This window comes from Eschscholzia californica, unplaced genomic scaffold (assembly GCF_041429995.1).
Source record: "Eschscholzia californica isolate CP2 unplaced genomic scaffold, dmEscCali1.0.p SCAF_4, whole genome shotgun sequence".
Taxonomy (NCBI): domain Eukaryota; kingdom Viridiplantae; phylum Streptophyta; class Magnoliopsida; order Ranunculales; family Papaveraceae; genus Eschscholzia; species Eschscholzia californica.
This window is the reverse complement of record NW_028238461.1, coordinates 41,721,820-41,739,456: the sequence shown is the minus strand read 5'-3', so window position 1 is coordinate 41,739,456 and position 17,637 is coordinate 41,721,820. Positions and strand designations below refer to the sequence as shown.

At 36.6% G+C, this 17,637-nt stretch overlaps 1 protein-coding gene and 1 long non-coding RNA gene across 3 annotated transcripts; both read left to right on the top strand.

The window, feature by feature from the left end:
- Positions 1 to 4,625: 4,625 nt before the first annotated feature.
- Positions 4,626 to 8,373, top strand: LOC147544775 (growth-regulating factor 7-like). 2 transcript variants are annotated; one of them, XM_086636022.1, is made up of 4 exons: positions 4,626 to 6,483; positions 6,720 to 6,890; positions 7,028 to 7,346; positions 7,479 to 8,373. In XM_086636022.1, the coding sequence occupies exons 1-4, from the start codon at positions 6,111 to 6,113 to the stop codon at positions 8,248 to 8,250; spliced, it is 1,635 nt and encodes a 544-aa protein (XP_086492148.1). In that variant the 5' UTR covers positions 4,626 to 6,110; the 3' UTR covers positions 8,251 to 8,373. The 2 variants fall into 2 exon arrangements, with proteins under 2 accessions (XP_086492148.1, XP_086492149.1); XM_086636023.1 differs by having other exon boundaries at positions 5,823 to 6,483; positions 6,723 to 6,890.
- Positions 8,374 to 12,781: 4,408 nt separating this feature from the next.
- LOC147544774 (uncharacterized) lies at positions 12,782 to 13,576 on the top strand. The gene is made up of 2 exons (XR_015223407.1): positions 12,782 to 12,894; positions 13,132 to 13,576. It is a non-coding gene; the product is annotated as an uncharacterized LOC147544774 (long non-coding RNA).
- Positions 13,577 to 17,637: the final 4,061 nt, after the last annotated feature.

Genomic DNA, 17,637 nt, shown 5'->3' with positions numbered 1-17,637 from the left:
CGAAAACGCGGAAGGGAGCGGCTGAGATTAAAACGTGAGATCTGGGACTACGTTAATAAAATGCACCGGAAATACTGGATCGTCCACTTAGGATGCACTTGGATGCTCAGCTTGAATACGGTAATTAGATGATCCGACCTCCGTACCAAGACACGTGTCTAGAGGTATACCGCTGGCCAGAATCGTGCCCGACGTTGTACCGTAAGCTGACCAAATGTTGACCTGACTTTGACTTTGCATATTTCAATCATCCGGACTCCGAATTGACTTCCGTTTTCTCCTACGAGCTCGTCTCGGACTCTACTTCTCACCCATAAACTGACCTTGCCCAAATTTACCAGAATACCCTTGTGTTCAAAAGACCAAAATGCCCTTCAAGTAACTTCTTCCCGTTTTTAATCACTTTTCACACATAACTCTACAAAAGACACCTAATCAAGAAAACCAACAATTTTATTATAATAAAGACTCGAAACGAACTAACTCGACTAAATTAAACGACTCAGATGGGACATTTTCAATACCCATCAAACATCCCCAAACTTAGATTTTGCTAGTCCCCGAGCAAAACAAAACAAAAAGAAAAACCTAACTCACTTTCGGAGGAATCCCGGTTGCATTTAGCGTATGCAACAAGCCGTTGAACCCCTAGGTTGCCCTAGTGGACGAGTTTTGTCTCGTGAGGGTTTCCAGAGAATATACCCACAAAATTCAAAAACATTTCAAAAATACAAAAGGGTCCAAAAATACTCAAAGTCAACTAAGACAGACAAAAAATGTTTATCTCCTAGAAAATTTTAGCAAGCTAATAGGAATCAGTCAAAGTTAACAACACTATACAGACGTTAAAATCTCTTCACTAGTAATCTAGACTCAAAGTGTACGTGACTAGCCATAATGAGAATCACTTCAGTTCCAAGCAGACAGAACCTTGATTCCTATCTTAATACATTTCGCCTCGACTTTGGCCTCACAGACATACACTCTAAAAGATGAAATCACTCAGAAATGGTTCGCTCGTATGTGTGAGTGTGATCACGACTATAGACTCAACACATAAAAAGGGGTGAGGACAATATTTTAGAACGAATGATCTACGAAAAGGAATATAACCACTAAATGGAATGGGGAAGCTCACTCACCCTTCTCACCCACTCTACCTTCTAATAATGCTTCGTAAAGATCAACGGATACAAGTGATGAGATGAATGGTGATGAGATCCCGAGAATGTCGACGCCTTCAATGCTAGAGAACTTCAAGCAACTTCCATACTTAACTTTTTGCTTCGAACACTTATTTTACATAACAAACTAAAGTTCACATGAACTTTTACACACACTTTCTGTTTTTCAGAGATTTTTCTCTTCATTATTTCATTTTTTTTTTTGAAATACAACTACAAACAATACAAATAATGCAATACCAACACTAGTATTCTCAGCAATCAACTTTTCTATTTTTCACACTTTGCTTTCACAGTCTTTTTTCTTTACTTTTCATGCCTTCATTCTCGGGAGCCATATGATGAATGGATGGTGGAGTATCCGTCTTCCTAAAGTTGACACTATTATCGGGTTTCATGGACTACAAGAGTAAGGTTTATTCGCTATCCTGATGTCACTCCTAGTGGTTATGGAAGTTGAGCACACGAGATCAAATGAGCTCTTTTTATAAAGTTGCGAGGTTGAGTAGCTCTTCACTCTACTCAGAGTCAGTACAGAAGAGTACACTCAAAGGTAATAGAAAGGCTCAGAACTCTCACAAGGGTTAAGTCTCCACTAATGATTAATCTAGTTCACTCAGAACCGTCTATCCTTTACTTCCATAATACTCACATGGCTAGCACACAGACGACCTCAAGACTTGAAATTCATGAAGAAACCTTTAACAACCGGATAGTACGATCAACTCGACTCTATAACTATTAACAAGTCAAAAACAACTATTAGACTCACATTTTCGGTCCAAAATTGAAAAATTTTGAACCCTCTCGAATTTTCGAAATGAAGGATTTAGCAAAAAGTTCTTCCCTATCCCCAAACTTAAACCGAACATTGTCCCCAATGTTCTGAAGACCATGCCAAAAGAAAAAAATGAGGAAAGATATTACCAGACTCTACTGTCCTATATCAGAAGCATGGGTTGCCTCCCAAGAAGCGCTAAATTTATCGTCTTCAGCTAGACGATGATAAAAGAAAAAGAAAATTACTGTAAACCTACTGGATTAATGGTTGATGACTCCCCATACAATAGTAATCGAAAGATTTGAGGGTCAACCCAAAAAATGAAGTATCCAGAAAGGTTGAGTCTCACGTCCATTGATTGATATGACAGTTTGAGTGAGACTTTTGATGTGGATGATTTATCCCCAAACTTAGATGAAGCTACAATCATTAAGTTTGGTACTACACCCGAAAGAGTATAGACCTGATAAAAAGGGTCTATGTATGAATGAAAAACTGGGTGTGGAACTGCAAAAACATCTAGACCTATATCCAATGGACCATATACACAAAAATCTAGAGGACTCTCAAGGACAAATGAACTTATACTCTTTTGGTCTGTTATAGACCACCCTATTGGTTTCTCCAAAGATGAAGACGACTCTGGGTTAGGCTGGCTGGAGTCCTCTTCTGATGGGTGAGGTGTCTCTAAAGTTGACACCAAATTTGGCTCTGAGATTATGAGGAGTTTAGCTTTAGCTTCCCACTTTGCAGTATCCAGCAATGGGGTTGAATCTAGTAAAAGATTTACCTCATTGATACTACTCTCCTCATCAAAATCGAAGCTAAAATGGGCCAATAATGCTTCCAACGGATCATCTGCTAGAGTTTTTGGTTGTAATGGGACCATTTTTTTTTGTTTTTGAAAAGAGTAACGAAACTACGAAGATCCTAAGGAAAACACACACGCAAGGAAGCTGACTCAACCAAGCAACCTAGACACAATCTAGACGACTGGGTAGTCTTTTTGACTTAAAAATTGATCTAGACAGCTTCTATTTCTTTCCAAAGCTTGAACTATGATTCTTATAAGGAGTTACTCCGTCACAGTACAACGATCAAGGATTGTACGCTTGGATCGTTCCCTCTTCCTGGGAAAACTCCAAATACTAATCAAGTTCGAAATTTGTGAAGAAGGTCCTATAAGCTCGTTCCCTTTGGCCAATTTCTAAATCATTTTTTAATTTTAATTGAGGCTTGGGATCGCGCAATGTTGTTACCTAGATGGGCAAGAGATCGGTGATGAAATCCGACTCCTATCTTGTAATGGGTTAATGCCCTTACTAATATGATAATTAAACTAACAGTTCGACAATCAATTAGGCAAGCAAAAACATCACAAGTACCCACTTACAGGAGATTCGTGGGTGATCTAGAAGTTACCTCCCGTTCAAGACGGGCGACGACCTTTGTAGACGACCCGGGCCACTCTTCCCGCAAGTGTGCGAACCCGAGGCTTCTTAGTTTCGGTTACAAAATTAAATGCCCTCCAATTTAGGGTCAAAACAATAAAGGCCTTAAAACAAAACAAAAAATAAAGAAATACAAAAAAAAGTTATAACACTCTCTCACCAAAAAAATAAAAAAAAATAAAAAAAAATAAAGTACTAAAATAACTAAAATTTAAAAAGGTCTTCTTTGATGTCCTCTTCCTTGATGCTCCTTCCCTTTAGCTCCTTTGTGAATCTACACAAAGAAAAGAAAAGCAAGTCAAAGTAATCAAAAGAGACAAAAATAAAAATAAAAAACCAATTCAAGATTTAAAATAAAATTAAACTTATCCCCGGCAGCGGCGCCAAAAACTTGATAGGCCTAAAAAAGGTCTATTCCCGCAAGCGCATGGGATCAAGTTATAGTAAAATTAGTAAATCTGGAAATCGTTCTAAGGGACAAGTAATTTTATCTAAATCTTAAATTAACTCTCCATTCATTAATTTTGGTTTGATTTTGTGAAAACTATTTTTAAAAAAAAACAAGAAAAGACTAAAGAATAATGAAATCAAGATGAGAAAGTAATCTAGGGTTCTTGATTCCACCACATAAATGGACTATCTAAAACATGCATTCAATTAACAAATTCCTTTTTTCATATATAACTCAAAATCTAACATAATAAACTATTTAGATTCCGGAAGATATTCTTTAATAACATATTTCAAAATCTTTTATATTTTGATTGATTATCACATAAAAGTTATATTCCTTAATAATCATTCATCATCTAATAAGCATATCCCATCTAATAACTTAACAAAAGCATGAAATATCTCACTATGAAGCATGAATAAAGACAAGATTATCTATATCTATATAATAAGGGAGGAGGGTATCTTTTTCCCTCCTCCCAATGGTTAGGATTTATCCTCACCAATGTATATCAAGTGGTTGAGGATTGAGTTTTTTAGAATTGGAAGGCCTAGATCTAATTACTTTTCATCCAAAGGAAGAGAAGAAAGCAAAGAGCATCTTTCAAAGATACCCTCCCAAACAACTCCTTGCGTCCCTCATCTTCCCGTCCACTCTTCTTCCAATACTTCTCAGGACATTCTCTGACTCCCTCTCTCATCTCTTTCTTTTTTTTTTGAAAAATCTCCAAAACTCCTTCCCGCTCATCTCTTCTCACAGGTACGTCTCTCTCTCTCTCTATCTTTTTCTCTTTATCTGCTCTCTCTCTATTTCTGTTTCTTGATGTCCCTCTCTCGCTCACACAGAACCATTCTCTCTATCGCTCTCGGTTCATACAGGTGATTGATGTTGAAATTTGTAAGTTTTGAAATTAGGGGTTTGATTGAGGACTTCGATTTAGGGGTTTAAATTTATAAGTTCTGAAATTAGGGTTCATATAATTTGATGATTTTTTAAATTAGGGTTTCTGGGAATGAGATAGTTAACCTTCTTTCAAGCTTTCAAGGTATGTTAAATCTAGGGTTTTGAAGATTTCTTAAATAACTGTCTAATCTGATTTATGTTATTTGTTATGGGTGTTGAGATGTTATTTAGGTTTTCAACCTGATTTATGTTATTGGGGTTTATGTCTAGGTTTCTTATCTATGATATCACATCTAGGTTTCAAATACCATCAATAATGGAGTACCCGCTGTTTTGCAATTTTGCCCAATGATTTGATATGTTATCTAGAACTAGAAGGTTATCTGGAACTTAATTTAACTGTCAAATTTCTAGGTTTCGCCAATACACTTCTGTACACAAATTTAATTTTTCTCTCTCAATGTACGGTTTTGCCACCATTTTGCTTCTTTCTCAACATCTTCTCTCATCGAGTATGGCTTCCAAAAGTTTTACTCTCCCATGTTAGTGGTGATTTTTATTTTGTTGATATTGTGTCTATAGAACTTTTTGGTTGGTTATTACTTATCAGTGGTGATTTTTATTTTGTTGTAAACAATTTTGTTGTAAACAATAACCAGATAGAACCTCTTTCTCTTTGTAACTCGATGTTCGCCTCTCTAGCACACACACATTCACATGAAAAATTGATGTTCACCTCTCTCGCACACACACACACATTCTTACGTGAAAAATTGATTCGAGTTTCCTTCCCATCTCATGCTCTCTCTCATCTTCTCATCCGTCCGCCCGTGCCCGCTAGAGCCCGAACTGGCTCACGAGCAGCACCGGGCCACGAGCACCAATATGTCAACATTTGTCCACCCCGAATTGTTCGATAACCAGATCGGGCATGTTATTCTCGAGTCCGAACCGTCTGAGCCCACGCTGCAAATGTGCGAGCCCGCCTGATTCCCACCCTCACAGTACATATAGAGATGTATTTATACAAGGGAGCAGACGTTATTTTTGGATGACAGCAGAGAGTGATTTTTAATAATTTGTCTTCAATGGGTGCGAATGTTGGAAGCATGGGAAGCAAAAAAAATTAAACCCCTAGCTAAGTTATGGGTATGAGAATGGCGGCCACTACAAAATCCCCATCAACACTACCACTACCAAACCAAACAAGTTTTTGGATTTAAGAACTTTCTCTCTCTAGATCTTTCACTTTATCTCTCTAAGAAGAAGAAATTTGGACATTTTGGTTTCTGGTAAAAGGGGGTTTGTTTGGTTTCTACTTTAGGTAAAGTGGTTTTATGGTGATGGAAAGTGAAACCAGTAGTGGGTTTGGTTTAGATTCTTCAGACAAGGTAAAACCACTGTCACAACCACCAAATACATCAAAAACAACAACAATACTAAATGATGAGAAGATTAATGGAGGTGGTAATGATACTACCACCCCTGGTTTTTACCTGAAACTCCAACGTACCGAATCTTTTCCTTACAAAATGATAATAAATCAAAACGATTCAAATGAGGGTTTTAGCAGTTTCAGAGAGAATGGGTCTAGTTTTTGTAGCAGTGAAGATGAGAGTAGGTTCAGTGCTGGTGTTGGATTTAATGGTGGTGGTGGTGCAGTTGGAAGAACTTTTCAGGGTTTTAACAGTAATGCCTTCAAATCCCCAGGTATCTTTTAATCTTTTCTTTTTTCTTGCCCAAATCACTAAAAAAGTTATTTTCATACTTGGGGTTTAGTTTAGTATTGTTGATTAGATTATTTTTCTCTCTCTCTCTCTCTCTCTTTCTCTTCCTCTCTCTTGAAGATTTAGATCTTCTTAGTTGGAGTTAGAGAGTGAGTGAGTTAGAGAGAGAAAGTAAATGAAGAGATCTAAAGATGTTTATTTTTTTGCCCTAATTTGCAGTAGGAATGACAACAAGAACATTGAAGTTTCCTTTTACATCAGCTCAATATCAAGAACTTGAAAGACAAGCTTTGATCTATAAGTATATGATGCATTGTGTTCCTATTCCAACTGATCTACTCTTACCCATGACTAGAAATCTCTCTCAAATTACTTCCTCTCACTCTACCTGTAAATTTTTTCACTTTTTCTTCATTTATCTTTTGATTTTGATCTTCTAGAAATGAAATTTTTGGAGGTTTTGTTTAATTTAGATCGAATTAAAATGGGTTGATTTTGTTTTTGTTGTTAATTTATGTTTTCAATAGTGGGTCGAGGTAGTTCATACATGAGATTTTCAAAGAACATAGATCCTGAACCAGGGAGATGCAGAAGAACAGATGGTAAAAAATGGAGGTGTTCAAGAGATGTAGCTCCTGATCAGAAATATTGTGAAAGACACATGCACAGAAGTCGTCCCCGTTCAAGAAAGCATGTGGAAATACAAACTGAAATTAACAAAAAAATCAATCACTTTGTTCCCCCATTATCAATCCCTTCTGGTTTTTCTTTAAACCCTCATTTTAATGTTCCTCCTTTTGAATCCATGCCTTCTTCTTCTTCTTCACCATACAAGGATAACACCAGGTGAGTTTATAAGGGTTTAATCCACCATTGAAGTTTTATTCAGTTAATAGTTAGAATTCATTTGATTTCTCTAATTTTTGGCTTAAATGTTGGTTTTTGAAAAATGGGTTTTCTGTGTTTTTGGTTCTAAAGGAGCTCTGAATGGATGATGAGAAGAGATACAACTTCAATGGCTTCTGCATCGAACCATCAATTAGAACAGATGATGAATTCAAAACAAAGATTTAGAACTAACAGCATTGGTCCTGTTTTTCATCAACAATATCAAGAAACAGAGCAAAGAAATGATCAATTTGGGTTATTTCTTGACCCTGAATTAACTTCTTTGCATGGGAATCTGAATTCAGATGAAAGACAAACACCTACTAGATTTATTGATGCTTGGTCTACTGGTAGAGATGATGGTAAACCCACAGAGATTACTACTAACAATTCATCTGTTTTTGCAAGTAACAAGTTTTCACCATCAAATCTTTCCCTTACAATGTCTGGTTGCAATTCAACTGAAGAAGAAATCCAACAAGTCGATCGAATCGAAATGGGTCTTGGTCTGAAATCCCAAACTTTAAGTTGGATGGATCCTGTTTCATGGACGAATTCACAACCAGGTGGACCATTAGGTGAAGTTCTTCAATCAAGTACAACAAAAAGTAGTAAGAGTTCCATTAATGGAGGTGGGCTTAACTTGATGACAGATGGTAATTGGTTTAGTAATGTTGAAAATTCTAGTCCAAGATTAACCTCAATTTCATCTCCTTCTGGTGTTTTACAGAAAACCCTTGCTTCATTATCTGATAGTAGTGGTAACAGTAGTCCAAATTCGATATCTGCTGCTGCTAAATCTGAGTTTGCTGCTCTTCAGTTGTTGAATCAGAGTAAATTATATCAACCCTCTTCTTTTTAGAGAAAATGTTGAACAAGAAAAACTAGAGAGTAACTTTTGTAATTTCTTTTGTGTTTTGTTGTTTTGGGTCTTTGGTGGATTTGTTTTTGTATTCCACTTCTAAAGCTTTCCTGTTTTGCTCAATGTTCTACTCTGTTTACACTTCACTGCATTTTAGAGAGAGAATTTTGTTGTGATGTTTTGTTGGAGGAAACAGATTTCTCCATTGTCTCAAATTGTAGTTGCTCTCTCAATGTGGGATACAGTTTTGGGTCCCTGTGTTTTTTGGGTTTGGGGGAGGGAGGGAATGGATAAAGGAGACCCATGACCTCTCTCTCTCTCTCATGTAAAAGGTCATTAAGGAAGGTGGTTATGCTAGAGATGTTAATGTTTTCTAATTAAAACTCATATCACTTTCTCTCTCTCTAGAAGGTCATTAGAAAAAGGTAGTTTGGTTAGAGATGTTAATGTTTTCTAATTGGAGCTCAAATCAAATCATGTAGGATGGTTACTGTTAAGGTAAATATTATTAGTTTTTAATTGCTTCTCTCACTTAAAGGCCAATGGAGTATAAAATAATATGTCTTCAAGGTTTAACGGATTTTGTAGGAGAGAGAAGCTCGCGTCATCTTTAATAGCGATTTTAGCTTCTCCCTTCTTTCACCAAAACCCTAATCGCATCACTCAATCCACCCTCAACCATGAAATAATCCTTTCCAAACTCATATCAACCATTCCCGCAGAAGTGCCTAATTTTAGTACCAACTTTCTCTCTCATCAATCCCCTTTTCAACTTCGTCTAGGTTAGGTTTCCTGTTTTGATGAAGTGCACCTAACTAGTGATTGGATAGTATCTTCTTCCTCGACCCATTCTTCCAAACAACAAGCAACAAAGTGACCCATTCTTCCAAACAACAAGCAACAAAGTATCAATCCAACTGAACTGAAGAAGGGTCTTTTAAGAGAGAGAGAGAGAGTCTTGATGATGTTGCATGGCGTTTTTCTCCTCCCTCTTCTTTCAACCTAATCATAAATTATATTAACATCACCTCCATGTTCATCACACCATACCAAAACAAACGACTCTCTAACCTGGGTCTCGTTCAATGAGGAAAAGTGGATCGAATCGAGAGAGGCTCAAATCATGAAGCACCCAACTTCGATCTCTTGCTGAAGGTCCATAGACTAAACCAAGAAGGCAGCAAGCACTCATGAACGATTGCACACCATCTTTTAACATAAATCTCCAACAACAGGGAAGTTTCACTCTTAACCCTAAACTTCAGTTTTAGCCCACCTTCGTTCACGAGTTAATTTTCATAAATTTGCTCTTGCTTGTGATTCTATCTTTAACTTTCAGTTTTAGATTTGGTCTGTCCGAACCCTAGACTTAATATTTTCAGATCTGATTTGGATTATTTTCATAATATCTTCGAGTTTTCCTTTCCTTGTTGCATGACCAATTAATCATGATCAGTGTTCATCTGGATTTCATCTTGTTTAGCTGCCTTATGGTATGCAACATCTTTGAGAAAACCCCATTATCTTGTTTCACTTCACCATTCCAACGAAACTCCTTAGATAGAGTTAAGAATGACAAATTTTATGGTAGGATGCCATATACCTCTATTGTTCAACCCGATGTCGATTCTATCTGTTTACCAGTCATGTTGAACCTTCATGCCTACTTCGAGCATAGTCCTCTTCCTTGGTACATAGTGTTACAATGTTATCGACCTAATTACGATCAGTTTGATCGACTATCCATTCTAGTCTCATCCATCTTGAACCGAAATCAGTTTAGGAACACTAATCGTCCAATTACTGGACACTTATGCCTATCAATCAGACTAGTAATTAATAGCATCCATCTCAACTTTCTCTTCGACCCCGGTCGACTATCTATTTCGAATATTAATCTCCATCTTTGTCGTGCAGTATATGTTGTTTATCTTTCAACTCATTTTTTGTTGATTACATTTGTCTTTTGTTATCATATAGATTTAACTATGAATTCAAGTTCTGTAACATGTTCACTTCCACCCCTTTTCGCAATTTTATTGCGACCGTTTCTCGAATTAGCTGGGTATTCGTACTCGGGCTATGACGGAGATCCCATTTACCAGGTGTCTGACCTGTTTCTACTTTGTAGAATTCGATCGGATGTGGTCTCTTTACATGAGAATACTGGCGGAATAACCCGGAATTATCTTTTGATTCCATCTTGCAGACACCCCCGTTTCTTCTTAAAACTTTGGGTGTATGTTTAATCAATCTTAAGTGTTTCAGGAAGTTAGGTACAAGTTTCATCTTTAAATCAACTAGACGGACTCTCAAGACCAAATATCATATCATTCTCACGAAGAGATGCCAGACTCGCAAGCTACAGAATGAAGACTGCTCTACATATCGAAGTTATATTATGCACTTCTTCAGTTCTGTTATTTTGTTTTACTACTTTACTTATTGTAGTTTTATTTTTCTTTTTGGACGTTTGTAATATACTCTTTATGTTAATGTATTGCCTTTCAACAAAAAAAAAAAAAAAAACTGATTTTGTATGTATTAAACAAATAAAACAACTTCACTGATGCTACTTAATTATAGGCTGACATTTTGAAGAAATAAAAAGATATTCTTAGGTAAAAAGTGTTAAAGAAAATCGTTAATTTCCGAGTGCAAAATCTTAAAGAGAGACAAACATCTTCTTCCTCATCTATTACCACCAACTGCGATCACTACTATTTTTTTTTATTTCTTCTTCTCTCCTACCAACACCTCCATTTATATCTCTTATCTCTACTTTTCCCTCTCCTCTTATCTCTTTTTCCTCAATTCTCCTCTATCTAATTTCTCCAAGTGGTCGGCCTTAAAGTTTAGTAAGTAGCCTTAAGATATATTTTTCTCTCTCCGTAACACGTTGAAGAAAGACGAAGAACGATGGCGACTAACATACCAAAAGAATTCGTAAGACTCTAAATTTCTCTCAAGAACATGAAAAAAATTCATTCTCATCTATTATAGATATCATGCATCTCCACCGACCCGTTACCCGATCTGTCCCATGCATGCAACCGACGTCGTCAACCCATGAAGGGAGATCCAACCCAACCGGTCCCTTGAAGATCTTGCTAACTAATCAATTTATGTTTATCCTATAGGAAAAATGACCAGTTGGGTTCAACAAATTATCATAATAACAAAAAAAGCCATCATATTTCCCTATTAACCAAAAGCTGTCATCATATTAGTGGTAATGATACATAAGGTTTAGAATAATATGAGTAATTATCAATCAGGTCATTTTCTATTTTTTTAGTTCCCAAAATACCCTTAACTTGAAAACACTCTTCCTCCCTAAAAAAAAAAAATCAGAGAACCATTTGTTGTTCTTCTCCGTCCGCACTTCTATTTCTGGAAAACGACCAGTCGGAAAACCTACAATTGATGGTGTAATCCCTGGTAAAGTCTCTTCTTCGATTAATGAACAACCTAGAAACAAAAAATCAAAAGAGAAATTTGAATTTGATGAGAATAATGCACAAATTTTTAGATTACAATTAGTTGATAGTCCTTTAGTATCAAGAGTATATTATTCTGATTATCAAGATATTTTTACTTATTCTTTTGTTGGAATTTCATGTATTCTTGTTCAACAATTCTTATCAGTAGTACATGAGAAATCTTCTGGAGTTTTATTTAATGGATCTCTGGTTCCAGTTTTGCAGGGTTGTTTGCTCTTCTTAAGGTTTTTGTAGTGATTGGTAAGTTATCATTTGAAAGATCTGCATCTAAGAGGACACAGAAACAACTTAGTGTGATTTTTGGTGGGTTAGGGTTTCTTTTAGGGTTTTCGATCTTCATGTTATTGGTCCTTCAATTATTGATTTCAATTTTGATTCAATTGATGGGGTTGGGAAGTTTATTATTTCTAGTTTAGCTGGTTTTCTTGTTGGATTTCTGTTTATGCCTGCTACAAAAATAGCTAGATCATTTTGGATGGGAACTGATCAACTTCGATGGAATTTATCGATAATTTCTTGTGGGTGGTGTGCAAGATTGCTCCTTTACGTTAATCTCATAATTGGTATATTTACATCATTACTTTGGATCAAGCCATTTGCGTCGATTCTTGTCAACATCAACAATGTCGGTACCGAAGGAGTGAATTCTAGTGCTAGAAATGGATATAGAGATAGTTTGATTGAGAATGTGGGTTTGTTGCAATCGGATTTTGATAAATTTTGGGTTTATTTTTTATTGGCATTTTGTTTATCGCAGTTTCACATTCAGGATGAACTTACAAATGTATTTGAATGAAGTGGTTTTATGTTGGTATGAAAGATTACATGCTAGTAAAGTACCCGATTTGGATTTCAGTAAAGAAAATATCTTCTAAATTGATTCCCTTTTTTAGGTTAAATTGAAAGGATTTCATTTATAGGTGAGGGATCTTAACCCAAGTTTTCTTGTTCTGTGGCAGCTCCATTTTTAGGTTAGAATGAGATTTATGTAACTACTGTTGGTCGTTTCACGGTAATTCCATCTCTATTTTTATACATTCTTAGGGTTCAGGTTTATTTTGCAGGAAGTATGCCGACAAATATAAAGCTCCAATGAGCTAACCTTCGAGCCTTCTCAAAATGAAACACGAGCTTCAATCAAGTGAGTATTGAATCATTATTCAGTCCCATTGTTGGTTTTTGTTATTGTTCATGAATGCGCTAGTAATTGTAAATTGAAATGATTAACTAAATATCCTATCTACTTCTAAAAAAAATATTCTTTTATTATTGATGAGTGATGTCCAATATGACTACAATGGTAATTGTTTATGCGTCTGTCTTAGTCTCGTCTATTCTAATTCAGCAATATGTAAAGTCTTTGAGTATGCTGATGCAGAAACTCACAGTGCAAACTGAACAATGGAGGAAAGCTGCTGATGCAGCAACAACTGTACTATCCGGAGTAGATATGAAATGGAGAGTTGCTGAGAGATGTGGGTCAATGGAAAAACAACTCTTTGATGTTGGATATTCTGGTTTCCACCCTTTACCATTAACGCGCGATGATTTTGAAGATGGATTTGACAGTGGAAAAAAGAAAGGCTCTGGAATTCGAATGTTCGGCGACTTGTGGAAGAAAAAATGTCACAAATAAGCAACTTCAGTATCTTAGTGACTGCATTTTTCCTTTGTTTCCTATCTCGCTTACTTCTTTTTAAGGTTCTGAAAACATTTCGCAATAGCATATCTAGTTTTTATTGTATTGTTTTGATTCGAAGAATGGTACTTTTGTCTGTAAGAATTTATTTTATCAGTATATTTCTCGTTATTTTGTCGAATCATCAAAACAACTTCGATAGCTTGTTCTTTTGCAGTGAAAATTTTGAATAATTTGATGCATCAACCATTTGAGCTGGACCGAGTGGTTCGAACACCCCAATAGCTTATATTCTCGATTTGCAAATCGAGTTTGCAGGATATGCAAATCGTGTTTGCAATCTATATTTTGCAAACACAGTTTGCAGTTTACATTATGCAAACACATGTTTGCAGATCAGATTGTTGCAAACACGTTTGCAGAACAGATTTTTGCAAACACGTTTGCATAACAGATTTTTGCAAACACGTTTGCATAACAGATTGTTGCAAATACGTTTGCACAACTGAGTTTTGTAAACACGTTTGCGTAACAGATTGTTGCAAACACGTTTGCAGAAAAAACGTAAAGGAAAAAAACGCCATTTTATTCTGGATTTTTTTTTTGGAAAAAAAGTATTGAAAGTGGATCTTGTTAGAAAGCTAATGAAAAATCATTTCTAAATATATAATTTTTGTAGAAATCCGACATCTCAAACAAAAGTTATATCGATTTAAAATTTAAAGAAAAATAAAAAAATTTAGTTACACAAAATGACAAAAAGGGGTATTTTAGTATTTGCACATTTTTTTGACCTGAATAATAATTTTCAAATGTTTTGTGTTTTTCTACTCATTTTCAATATTATTTTGACCTTTCTAGAAATTACCCCTATCCTATATTCTTTTGTATAATTAAGTTAACCTAAATTAACCATAAAGTGTAACCAATATATACATCTCAATGTGAATTAATAAAGATACAAGAGAATTAATTTCTCAAACTCAACTAGCTCTCTCTCTTTCTCTCGGGTTCACCTCTCTCTTCCTCTCGGCTTTACCTCTCTCTCTCTCTCTCTTTATCTCAGTTCATTAATATTATAAGAGGTATTCCTTCTTCACATTGTATAAGAGCCTTATTTTTTTAAACGAGATGTCTTTTGCCGATGATGTTACCTTTAATGTTGCCCAAAACTCTTAACTTTTCGATGTTCATGTGAAGAGTATGAACTCTTACTGATATTGAGACCTAAACTACTTAGCTAAATAGATGAAGACTATGAATGTAAATAAAGCTAAGAGAAACTATATGAGAACTTGTTCTCTGTTGTGTATTTTCCATTAAGTGTAATGGGGTATATATAGGTACATATTAGGGTTTAACAACTAAAGAGATATACATGAAGGAGAAGATACATACAATCCTAACTAATTGACTAATTCAAAAATAGATCTTCATGATCTTCTTGGCGGGAGAGTGGAGAGATGTGGGTCTCGGCTGCCTGGACTCGTGTGTGGGTCTCGGGTCTTCATGATCCGACGTGCATGGCCCTTCCAACGTGCATGGCCCTTAATAGTTCATCATTCCGATTCCCCCACCATTGTGCTAATCACTCCACTCCTCACTGGAGATAACTATGCTTCTTGGTATAGGGGAATGACAAAAATTTCCGAGCTAAGATAAGCTCCGTTTTGTTTATGGGTCTATTTCTAAACCAACTTCTCCCACGGGATTACACTCCTGGGAACTGTACAACGATCTCGTTGCAAGGTGAATAATGAATTCTACTGCTCTGGGTATTAGGTCATCTATCCTATATGATGACTCTGCTGCCGATACTTGGAAGAATTTACACGATCTTTTCTTTCAAACGAATGCTCCTGAAATTTTCTTACTTTAGAGAGCCATCTCCTCTCTAAAACAAGAGGGTTTCGATGTTTCTACGTACTTCCTTCACCTGAAATCGCTTCAGGATGAACTATAATCCTTGATGATAATCGAGCCCTGCATCTGTTCTCATGGAAAATTGCTCATTGATCGCTTGAATCAAGAACGGGTTATGGAATTCTTGCAAGGTCTTCATGATCGTTTTTCTTTTTGCAGTCAAATATTAATCATGGACCCGTTTATTTCCCTTCTTCGCATTCACAATCTAGTCAACGAGGAAGAGGTGCAACAAACAATCATGGCCGACACCATCATTGCTAATGACTCTGTTGCGCTAGTTTGTCATTCCGACTATAATAATCGCAACCGCACCGACCTTCCTCCTCGTAACGATCTGATTGAACACTCCCGTCCAAAACGTCAGCGACCCTTCTGTGAAAACTACCGCTACCATGGCCATGTTCAGGCTACGTGCTATTAACTCCATGGATATCTGAATCATTGAAACACACGTCCAAACCCTGTACCTGTTGTTGTTCGGTTTTCCTATCTAGGGGTGCCATCAGCCACCTCTATGTCTTTAGACCAATATAACCACCTAGTTGCTCTAATCGAACAAAATAGACCTGCTACAGGCACCCCTTTTATAGGCACCTTTGAACCGGTCATCAACCTAACAGGTATGTCTCTTCATTCCCTTTCATGGGTAATTAACTTAGGAGCCGCTAAGAACATATGATCTTTACTTTCCCTTTTTTCTTCATATACCACTGCACTTAATGATTTTTTTTGTGTGGTTACCCGATGGTTCCTGTTACCGGGTCCATCATATCGGATGTATACGTTGGTTACCATCTTTCCCTCTTCAATAGGTTTTACATATTCCATTAAACTTAATCTCTGTTTCCCAAATTACAAAATCTTTTTCCTGTGATGTTCTTTTCTTCTTCTTCTTCTTCTTGTGTCTTTCAGGACCAAGCAACGACAATGCCGATTGGATTTGGTCACTTACATGATGGACTTTACTTTCTTTGCACGGAACCATCGATATTTGCTTCTTTTTTTTCTAGCACTTCTAGTAGTTTTAGTTCATGGCATTGGCGCTTAGGCCACCCATCAATTTCTAGATTTAAATTTTTGGTAGATAAATTTCCATGTATTGATGTTTCTTTTAGTAATAGTAATAAATTTATGTGTTCGATTTGACCTCTTTCCGAATTTACACATTTACCTTTTCCCAATAGCACTTTTGTTTCTTCCCATCATTTTCAATTAATACATACGGATTTATGGGGACCTTTTTCAGTCTCATCCTTTTCTGGAAATCATAATTTTCTTACAATTGTCGATGACTTTAGTCGTTGTACTTGACTTTCCTTGATATCATCTAAATCAAACACTCAAGTTTGTATCTTCTATTTTCAATTTCGTTTGTGCTCTATTTTCATCCAGGAAGCGGTTCTTCCATCATTCCCCAACTCCAAACTTTTCATTCCGACAACAACACGAAATCCATGAATTCGAATATCCAAAAATCATTCCATGATAATGGGATGGTACATCAACGTAGTTGTACTCACACACCACAACAAAATTGTATTGTTGAACACAAACACCGCCACATCCTTGAGGTTGCTCGTTCTCTTCGAATTCAAGCTCACCTTCCTCTCTCTCTTTTTGGGGGGAGTGTGTTCTGACCGCCGTCTATATTATAAATAAACTTCCCGCTCATATCTTAAATGATTTATCACCCCATGAGAAGCTTTTTGGCTATCCACCTGCTTTTTACCACTTTCATGTTTTTGGTATGGTTGTTTGTGTTATGTACACAATACATCGGTCAAAGCTAAACTTGACCCTCGTTCGTCTCCCAACATTTTCACATAGGTTGTCCTTATGGTAAAAAATGATACAAGGTTTTTTTTAATCTCCAAACGCATTTACACTTCACGTGGTGTAGTATTTCATGAAAATGACTTTCCTATGGATGCTACCTGGTATCTCTCACCGACAGTTAGACCGACTGCTGCGAGCATAGCCGTCCAAGATAACGGTTCCTTCAACATGGCACTATCTCCTGTTCTGTCACCTCACTCCTTCAATGTTTTGCCACTTTCCGACAATCCCGTCAGCACCCCCATGGTCTTACTTCCTGTCCTGGTTTCCCGTGGTCTGCCTGCAGGCACTCTACCATATAACTTTTATCCAGACATTGTTGTCCCTGCCATCCAGACCTTGGATGACATCACTCATCCAACTTTTTTTTTTTTGCAGCCCGATCCATCAAATCTACCACATCACCAGACCATGTTAGGGCCCTCCTCCTTTGCAAACTGAACCAGTGGCTAAATCTTCTCCTTCATTCGTCCTCAATGGACC

Bases quoted from the DNA above. Each gene is read 5' to 3' on its own strand.
- LOC147544775 (XM_086636022.1), top strand. From the start codon at position 6,111: ATGGTGATGGAAAGTGAAACCAGTAGTGGGTTTGGTTTAGATTCTTCA. The intron at 6,891-7,027 runs GTAAATTTTTTC...TGTTTTCAATAG, and splicing joins TACTTCCTCTCACTCTACCT to TGGGTCGAGGTAGTTCATAC. The intron at 7,347-7,478 runs GTGAGTTTATAA...TTGGTTCTAAAG, and splicing joins CCATACAAGGATAACACCAG to GAGCTCTGAATGGATGATGA.